The 10,040-nt window shown below is 43.5% G+C and overlaps 2 protein-coding genes across 2 annotated transcripts in view; one reads left to right on the top strand and one right to left on the bottom strand.

The window, feature by feature from the left end:
- Positions 1-9,212, bottom strand: part of LOC106815285 (MORC family CW-type zinc finger protein 2A-like) — a 13,911-nt gene extending 4,699 nt beyond the window's left edge. Inside the window, 10 exon segments of the mRNA XM_014819732.1 lie at positions 1-134; positions 237-323; positions 920-936; positions 939-1,015; positions 1,473-1,563; positions 1,868-1,936; positions 2,958-2,992; positions 3,526-3,579; positions 4,170-4,425; positions 9,043-9,212. Coding sequence (XP_014675218.1) covers positions 1-134; positions 237-323; positions 920-936; positions 939-1,015; positions 1,473-1,563; positions 1,868-1,936; positions 2,958-2,992; positions 3,526-3,579; positions 4,170-4,252 — 647 coding nt within the window. The 5' untranslated portion in view covers positions 4,253-4,425; positions 9,043-9,212.
- A 73-nt stretch (positions 9,213-9,285) lies between these two features.
- Positions 9,286-10,040, top strand: part of LOC106815288 (cob(I)yrinic acid a,c-diamide adenosyltransferase, mitochondrial-like) — a 15,510-nt gene continuing 14,755 nt past the window's right edge. The window contains exon 1 of the mRNA XM_014819734.1: positions 9,286-9,408. Within this exon, the coding sequence (XP_014675220.1) occupies positions 9,293-9,408 (116 nt within the window). The 5' untranslated portion in view covers positions 9,286-9,292. The remainder of the gene's footprint in view (positions 9,409-10,040) is intronic.

The following is a 10,040-nucleotide window of genomic DNA, read 5'->3' on the forward strand; positions in this document are numbered from 1 at the left end:
TTGTCCATCAGCTTGAGGTTGTAGATGATGACGAGGGTGCCGGAGCCGCCTCGGATCGAGTCGAACGAGCGCATGAAGCTCTCGTGCGTGTGGAACGGCGAGTACTTGTAGATCAGGTCCATCTCCAGCTTGTGCTGGAACGCGGGCGGGAGCGGTGAAGAAGCTTGCTTCTAGGCGGAACTTAAGCCCGGCGCACACGCGAGTAATTTTACTCAAGTAAAAACCCTAATCCTTACCTTCTCCAGTGCCTTGCCAGCCTTCCCGAGCGCTCGCTTGCTCTGGCTGTCAAACGACGGCAGTGGAACGATCACCTGTGGTGTGTGGACAACACATGGGGAAAGAGTTAAACGAAAAACCAGACGGAAAACAACACACTCACGGGCCACGACTCCCAACTGCCAAAACGCGTCGCCGACGGCAACGAACGAACGCCCGTGGGTAGTACTTTAAACATTTTTAGAGCAAGGAAATTGTCTTTCGGTTTTTATCGAAAATATATAGAGCACGACGCGCGACAGTTGGATAGACGCTGACGCAAACATTTTAGCCGTGCAGTTCATTCTGAGGACGTCTGACAATTTGCGGGGTGGGGGGGTCACGGCAATAAGGCTGGTGTACACTACCGACTATGTTGTCAAATGTGGCGAGTTGGACCAATTTCGCAATTCGGCAACAAAGATGGATGACAACCACAGCAAGTAAGGGGGTAACCAGGGGAATTTTTCACGGGAGCTCTTTTTTTAAAAGCCTGTGGGAAAAATCTCACGTCAAAAATTTTACGGGAGCTATTTTGAGCCTCACGGGAACGACTCTGTTCGGAGGTTTGAGAGCGAATCGGCTTCATTCGCTTCCGCGTGTATTTTTTTTTACCCTGGTGGTAACCATGGCAACCATCGACGACGACTCACCTCCTCGATCTCTCTTCCTCGTGGAACGGCGAGACATCATGAGACACGTCTCCGTCGCAGCCTTCTTCGTGAACAGTATGAAGTCGCTGCCGATGCGCATCGAACCCCTGACGACAAGACGAAGAACGCACGGCGTGAGCATGGTGATAGAGAGGGGGGAGGGTGACAGACAGGAGAGAGAGAGAGAGGGAGGGGGGAGGGTGACAGAGAGGGAGAGGGGGGAAACACATGTAGGGGTGAAGGTAACAACTTCTGACGACGAGATGAAGAACGCACGGCGTGAACATGTGTGGAGAAGAGGGATGGTGATGAGAGGGGGGAGGGTGACAGAGAAAGAGAGAGAGGGGAGGGGAGGGGGAGGAGAGGGAAGAGGGAGAGGGAAAGGGAGAGAAATAGAAATAGAGCGAGATAGAGAGTAATAGAGAGAGAGAGAGAGAAAGAGAGAGAGAGAGAGATAGACAGAAAGAGAGAAAGAAACAGAGAGATAGAGAGAGAGAGAGATAGAGAAAGAGAGAGCACAAGTGTGGGGAGAGAGAGTTTGAATACATAGATGGCGCCACTCACGACTTGAGTCCATTTCCGTACTGTCCGATCATCTGTGAGTCAGTGACTCGCTTCGTGGATTTACCGAAGGTTATGATATTGGCTGCTTCACCTGAAACAAACGACAATCACAATAACAATAGCGATAATATTGCAAAATCTCCAACATATCTTATATACGCAGATCGGGGGTTTTTCACGACAGAGACCGTTCACGTCACAAAAACTTTGTTTATATATTCTTGAGAACATAAATCAATCATGAATCATGTCAGTATTACTTAAGGTGGTGGCATGATACCACTTTGACTACTTGCCTCGGTCACTGCTTAATGAATAGACCTCACAATCTACACATCTAGACAACAGTGCAACTGCTCACCCCCCACCCACCCTTCCCCGGCAAGAGCACTTACTTGGGTCCATCCCGTCGCCGTCGTCGAGGAAACAGAGCATGTAGCCACCCCGCAGGCTGTCGTCCGGCACTGAAACATTGACGCACACATCACGACGACAACTCACAGCAACCGCCGTCGCCACGACGACGACGCAAACACGATCGTGCGCTCATGCAAAGTACGCGCTCGCTCGAAATCTCTAAAGGCGGGCTTATGTCGGGCTTGCGAGCCGACTCGACTGGAAGCAACTGGCTGCAATTCACTGCGACTGCAGTGCTTAGGTCGGTCGACTGCGACGCGACTGCCTGCGACTGGCCGCCACTAGTTGCTCGGAATAGAACAGTGGGCAACTGGACGCAACTAGTCGCTGCTCATCGCTTCCAGTTGCTTCCAGTCGAGTCAGCTCGCAAGCCCGACATAAGCCCGCCTTAATGCTCGATCCGAAACGGCCACTGGTCACCACGTGCAATGGAGGTCAGTCACTACATTGCATCACGTCATAGTACTAATATATAGTATAAACCAGGGGTTCTTAACCTGTGGTCCACGGACCTTTTTGGTAGTGTTGTCAATCGGTTGTAATTTCGTAATCGATCATCGGTTGGACCCAAGTAACCGATGATCGGTTACAATCGGTTACTCGGGGTGTTGAATGCCTGCGTGTGCGTAACGTCATGTGCATGTACGTGTGTGCATGTATGTGCTTGTTTAGCCCTGTTTACTGTTTGTTTTGCACTGTTTACTACTGTGTGTATAATACATGTATGTTAATAAAGGATAACTTGTATAGTAGCAATAATATCTCTGATTCTCATCACTTTTTCGAATTTTTTTTTCCCGATGAAATCGATTATAAATGCATTTTGATAACCAAGCGCTTGGTTCGAGCCACTGTTCAACCAATGATCGTGATATCACTACCTTTTGGGCTTCAGAGGGTCTTTGAACCCTATTGTAAGCAAAATTTTGTGTTTATGTGCTGATGTGCACATAAACATATTTTTCTGGGGAGTGGTCCGTAGCTTTTACCAAATTCTCAAAGGGGTCCATGACTCAAAAAAGGTTAAGAACCACTGGTGTAGACTATATATATATAGTATAAACTCACCCGTGTATATGTTGATTTTCGTCGCAGAAGCATCTCTGAAAAGAGAGAAAGGAGGAGTGGCGTGAATGACGGCGAATCAACGCTACGACGGAGAAACGGTTAACTTCGCCGAGCAGCCGTTTAAACAAGGGGTTAGGCGTCCATTTCTTGTCACTGCCTTAGGCCAAAACAAAATATATGTGTGGTTACCGTTACATGACGTAAAAAAATAGGACAGGTAGCCAAGGTAGGTAGGGAAAACTATCTTCTAGGGGTAGGGAATATTATTTTCTTGAAATATTTTATTTACGAACCATGTCCGAAGGATGTGCGTTGTACCTTTTGAAGCAGGAACTGTCCAATTCATTTTTTTTATTTTTTTTTTACTTTAAAGAAAATTGACAATAAATTGTTGAGGGTCGCTGGGAATAAATAGGGTAGGTCGGGAAACCGTAACCACACCTATATTTTGTTTTGGCCTTATGTGCTATCTAGGCACCTACGAGCGATAACAAAACTAACTAACTAGGCATCTGTTTAAACTAGACGACGAGGGGACGAGGGGAGAGGAGAGGGGTCGTCTACACACCTCGCATTGTCCAGAAGTTCTGCCAGCGCTCCGAATAAGAACTCGTGGGTAGTCCTGCCAATGCAAACGCAAGCGTTAGTCAGTGCAATCGAAGACAGAATCACAGCAGACAACTTTTTATATTTTGGGGGCGAGTGTTGCCTTTGGTTTGATCGAATATTTTAGGGCACACTGATGTATTTTGAATGGGCATTAAGGCAAGCGTTTTGTTCAAAATCTAAGAGTTTATGCCACTTCAATAACAATGCTAATATAAAACAAAAGGGAGACATACATGACACTAAAGTTATTGGAAAGGTACGGAGACAAACGATGCCAAGGCAACCACGGTAGTTTATTGCCTAACCCTGATATGGGTCAATTCCAAGGCACCACTACTGCTAGTAAAAATTGCATCCCCGACACTTGCTGTAGAGCAGTAGAGGGTATGGTAAAATTTGAGCCCGGACTTCAATTGAGGAAGCCTTAAAAACTGATAAATCAGAGCGATCACGAAGGATTGGAATTAAAACAAGAATTCCCAACGCTCAAGCAAATCGATCGCACCGATCGACATGACATCGGCATCGAATAAACAACGGTGCGACGGCGGGGAATCCTCACACAGGGGGCGCTGCACGCGGTCGCCCGGTGCTGCCACTCACGAGTTGGTGTGTAGATACTCGAAGCTGAGCTGAGCGCGGCTCAGAACGCTGTACTGCGCGTATTCCTTCTCCTCCGCCCCCATCGTCTTTTCCTCCTCAAACCCGGCGAATCAGCGCACCACCGGCGCCACCTTGTGGGGGAGACGTGCAGGCTCGTGGCGACGCTCTCAGATTAGCTCGCGAATCGGTGGACTCAGCGCAGATTCAAGCTCGGATGGTGAACGTCGGCGCCGAGCGGATATATCTGCAGAGCAGTCTGAAACACGGACGCGAGATGTGCGATCGTTATAAAAGTCCCCGCGTAGCATCCGTTTACTCTAAGACGTCATCATGGTTCCATGTTGTAGTTCCATGTTAACGATCAATGTTCTTGTCAGAATCACATTAAATGAGATATAAATTACTAGTGTTGGAGATCGGTCCAAATTTCATGATCGATAATCGGTTTTACAAAACGACCGATGATTGAATAATCATCGATCATTTTAGATTGCGGCGACGACGTGTCATCGTCGACACAACCGGTGTATTGCGAAGGAATATTGACGTTATTGTATGTGTAGCTAGTATTTAATGGTAAGTAAATTAAGGATACTGTTAGGGTTACGGACGGCGGCATTGTAACATAACTGCTCATCAAATTCAATCAAAAAAAAAAAGTTCGAGTTGTACTCGGTCGTCCGATTTTCTACTCGATTAATCAACTCGGCAGCCTAAACGAGTAATGATCGACGAACTCGATTAATCCAAGGCTCGACACTAGCGGTGGCCCGGGGCCACCAAAACTTCATGTCGGGCCACCAAAATTTCCAAAAGTTTAAATTTGGTGGCCCGATCGGGCCACTAAAATTTCAAAGTGTCTATGTGATAAAAATAATTGTTTCTTCTGTGCTAATCTCATTGAAAAGAGAGCGAGCAATTCGCGGAGCGAGGGCACACGTACGCACGTGCAGCATTCTACCGCGGGCACGGTTTATCGATCGTCTACTGCGGCTGCAACATGCCACGTTATTGTGTTAGACGCGCGTGTTTAGATAAATAATGAGTGAAAGTAGAAAAATGGTATGCAAGATTCTGGTGAAAATTTGATGCCGTGGAATGGATAATTCAAATGTATGCCTCAATCATCAATGTCAGTGTGTGCCATTATGTGGGGTTTGTTTAAAGACTTGTGCAAGTGCATCAGACGGCCCAATTTTCAAATAATATACAATACGAGATTGAAATAAAGATTTATAATGTTTTTCTTTGTTTTTTTTTTGGGCCACCAGATTTCATTTTCGGGCCACCAAAAATTGAAAATCAATGATTTTGGTGGCCCGATCGGGCCACTGAAAAAAAAAGTTAGTGTCGAGCCTTGATTAATCGGAACACCACTATAAATTACTGTGGTAACGATGTGCCCTCGGGCAATTCACCGAAACAAACAGTGCACAGGTGCAACAACAAATGGTTCTACATAAGGTTATGGTCTCAACGTGATTGTCCTACCAACGTTGTTTGGCGAAGGACCTATACTAGAGTTATAATAATTAGAGATATATACTGAGAATTAATTTGCATATAGTGACCATGGATAGAAATAGACACAGGCACTTAGAGCATTTCAATCAAATATAATGCTAAATAAATACGAAATCTATTTACTACCAAAGTCTTAATTGCACAACGGGAGCGAACGCGAGAATTTCGTCAAACTATGTGTGATTTCGCGTGACACAGCTCGGTTATGAACATAGACAGTATGTTTTTATAACATTGACAAGTGAACACTGTTCTTCAAATAAAAACAAAGATGGAGTAGAATGGTTGAATATTTGTGTAGAAAATAGAGTAGGGAAACATTAAGACTTTGGTAGTAAATACATTTTGTGTTTATTTACCTTTTTTTATTTTATTGAGATGTTCGAAGTACTTGTGGACCTTGGTGCTTACAACACGATATCGAAGAGTGCAGATCACTAGGCAGACACTATCTCCCCGTTAAAATTTTAATAGAATCGCTGTAAAGCAAGATAGTCCGTGTACAGTTGCCGCACGGCTATAGAACATTTTATGCCAGGTTTCGTAACTGCACCTGTCCCTCAATGCTTCCACGAAAAATGACTCACAAAACGCAGAATGATCGGGCTTTTTAACACTTATTTATCTACATGGACATCTCACCTATCTTTATGCACACTTTCCACAACTTTAGTCTTTACACCATGTATTTATGGATTTATTCCTCAAAGTGCTAGCACTACTTGCATTTTGTTTTGAAATGTTGTTGTGTACACGCGTGACGTCACCCGAAATGTAGACAAAACACATGGGCAGCTATGATGCAGCCTATTACATTTCGGGTGACGTCACGCGAGTACACAACAGCATTTGAAAACGAAACGAAAGTAGTGCTAGCACTTTGAGGAATAAATGCATAAATACAGGTAGCCGGACCAGGCTGTGCGACCGATTGTCTATACAGCCTGACACCCTTCCATACAAAAAACCTATCACCTCTGCAGATCTATAAGAATAACTCTGTATATCTCAAATAAAACTATTCTATTACCACCTTTGACTTGCCTTGTTTGAAATATGAAGGCTAACTCACAGTTGTCCTGCTTCTAAACTAGAATGTATCTCTTAATTCATGGTATAATCTGCTAATTCTCACAGCATATCAACTTTCCAAGCAGCTTCACATGATTGTTTACCCGCCATGTTTACACTGCGCATGCTCAACGGAAGAGAGACACGGAAAACCCGAAACGGAAAAGACTCGCTAGAAAATACTACAGAAATAGTACAATAGCTGCACGATGGCTCTCACAGCAATTACACACCAAAGCAAGTGAAACGATGTTCACAAATGTCTGGGCCATTTGTAAAAACCTTAGATGACATGTTCTCGGATATAGGGGTTGTTTACATGAGAACCGCAGATCGTTTAATTTCCCTTGTTCAATCCATTGCGGATTTTAGTCACTTTCATTTTAGTTTAGTCAGTTTAATCACTGATTCATTTGGTATATCACATGTGAAGTGTTCTTTGGCAATACTTGGCAAATAAGACAACTACGTGTTTAGCTGCAGCCAATGTTTGAAACGGTCTTCTCTTCTAACCCTAGCAAGACCGTTTCTTGGAGCTAAAATACAGGGTGTAAAGTTGTGGAAATTGTTCAAAAAGATAGGTGAGATGTCCATGTAGATAAATAAGTGTTAAAAAGCCCGATCATTCTGCGTTTTGTGAGCCATTTTTCGTGGAAGCATGGGGGGACAGGTGCAGTTACGAAACCTGGCATAAAATGTTCTATAGCCGTGCGGCTACTGTACGCGGGCTATAGTACTAGAGACTCGCAGCTAGGGCCTGCATACCTCCCAACTCCCATTGGGCCATCCTTAAAAACTTATATGTTTGCTGTCCTCCGACCGACCCACGAAAATAGCCGCGACCCAAAAGTTTTTTTTAACATTTTGGGTTTTTTTTTTTTTTACATTTTTCATAGTTAAGACTAAAACACAAAGCATGTGTGGCAAACATGAGGACAGACTTAAAATAACTGTTATGCCTAAAAAAAAAAATGAAAAAAAAGACCTACCTACCTACCCACTAAAAAAATCATGGGTCGGGGGACAGCAAACATAGAATTTTTTAAGGATGGCCTTGGTTGATAAAAATCTAGTTAATTTTTTTAATTAGTTTATAATTAGGGTTAGGGTTAGGATTAGCCTTAAACCGACCAGGCTCTCCGACTGTTACACGTTGTAGGATTAATGTAGTGTTAAGCCTACACCAACGTAGCTCCGAGAAACGGTATCGCTAGGGTTAGGATACCGTTTCGAACCGTGGCTGCAGCTAAACACGTAGTTGCCTGATATTCCAAGTATCGCCAAAGAACACCACACATGTGATATACCAAATGAATCAGTAAACGTCCACCTTCTTGTAACCATCAGTGCGCTACGATGCGCTGGGTACTTAATGGGTTACAGCGACTTTTTGAGACGAATGCACCAGGATTTACTAATTCGCCGCCATGTTTTATCATTCTGACCATGTTCTGACCGTGACTAAAACCCGCAATCGCCCAATCGACCGTACAAGGGAATTAAACAAGAGGTATGTGTAACTTTTTTGTAATATTTTTTTAATTAGTTTATAATTAGGGTTAGGGTTAGGGTTAGCCTTAAACCGACCAGGCTCTCCGACTGTTACACGTTGTAGGATTAACGTAGTGTTAAGCCTACACCAACGTTGTGTTAAAGTGATTACGTCACCGTAAATATTTAAAAAAAAAAAAATATTTCCACTTTTCCACAAAATATAAGTAATTCTGTTCACATTTTATGGTTAAATTGCTGCATTATACTTCCTATTTTACTATATTGTTCGATGTGAACATACACTCGTGACCCATACATAGCCCATAGCAAGCAATTAATGTTGAGAACATTAATTAATTCAAATCGTCCAGGTTTTTTGGATTTTTAACTAGTTGAGAAACAATCTTTATAATATCAGATAAGAATTTGACGATTTGTTTAGTCCCGTTAGTTCTTACTTTTAATGTAAAAAAATGGCAATTTTTTTACAAATTTTAACATAGAAAATTCGTGACGTAGTCCCTTTAAGCGAGAATGGAACTTGTGGCTAGGTTACTAGCCTTAGCCTAGGGTTAGGGTCACAATGCACCATAAAAGTTTTATTAAAACAGGATTTTCAGGCCCGTGATTTGTATCAACCAGTGGGATTTGGGAGGTATGCAGGCCCTAGCTGTGAGTGTACTAGAGCTATACCACTGTTTACCAGTAGGAGTCTCATTACTGGACATTAGACATTACATTAACTCGTCAACTGTCTGTGTCACGCATCAGACTCACCACCTACCGTTTACCTTGAATTCAAACAGATACAGTGGCGATCGCGACCCACGCCTACTTCACACACAATGGCGTAGCACGACGCGAGATTAAAATAATTTAAACGTATTTTTAGCCACTATAACAGGGATTTAAAGATATAATGTATCCAGCCAAAAATACCGACAGGATTTTCAATCCTCCATGACAGATCGATACGAATCTTACCACCAGGTGGCGAGACCCAGGACCGACCAATCAGAGGTTAGCATAGAAATATGGCTGCGCCCGTTCAATTTTATTCTTTGGCGTTTATAACAGCAAGATTTTTGAGAAATTTAACGGCACTGAAAAATGCCTCGCCGCGGCCTTGTAAACAGAATAGACAATACAGGTATATTACCGGAAAGGTTTGAAGTGTTGTTTGATCGCGACTTTAGTGGCACAATTACAAAAACGATGATAAACACAGAGGGCCAACCAAAAAAAGAAGAAAAGAAACCTTTATTCAAAGAATCCTTTTCAAACATTACTATTACTATATTAGCCTTATGCCTACACCGTCACTACACCCTACAGTTACTGAGTTATATTATAAATATAACTTATAACTAGTAGTAAAGTCTTGAAGTTAACTGTTAAGCTTCTTTTCTGTCATCCTTTGGTCTTTGAAGACTAATCGTTATGAGGTTTTACTTAAATCAGCGAATCCATCGGATCGAGATCCGTGGATCCAACCAAACTGTCAAACGCGCCCTCTTACAGTGGCAGTGTTAACAATAACAACACAGTAATCCATGACATGGCCGTAAATCCCGGGGGGGATGCATCCCCCCCCCGCTCTTGTAGGAGGGGGGGATGGCCTGTACAAATATCCCCCCTGAGATTTAAAAAAAAACTCCTTCCTCTGTGCCCCACTTGAAAGTTCAGCTAATTATGATAATTTGGAGACATGGGCAGACCTAAATCATTTCAATTACTGCAGGGGCGTGTAAAGGGGGGAGGGGTCCAGGGGGTCCGGACCCC

Source organism: Priapulus caudatus, unplaced genomic scaffold (assembly GCF_000485595.1).
Source record: "Priapulus caudatus unplaced genomic scaffold, Priapulus_caudatus-5.0.1 Scaffold1082, whole genome shotgun sequence".
In the NCBI taxonomy this organism is placed as follows: domain Eukaryota; kingdom Metazoa; phylum Priapulida; class Priapulimorpha; order Priapulimorphida; family Priapulidae; genus Priapulus; species Priapulus caudatus.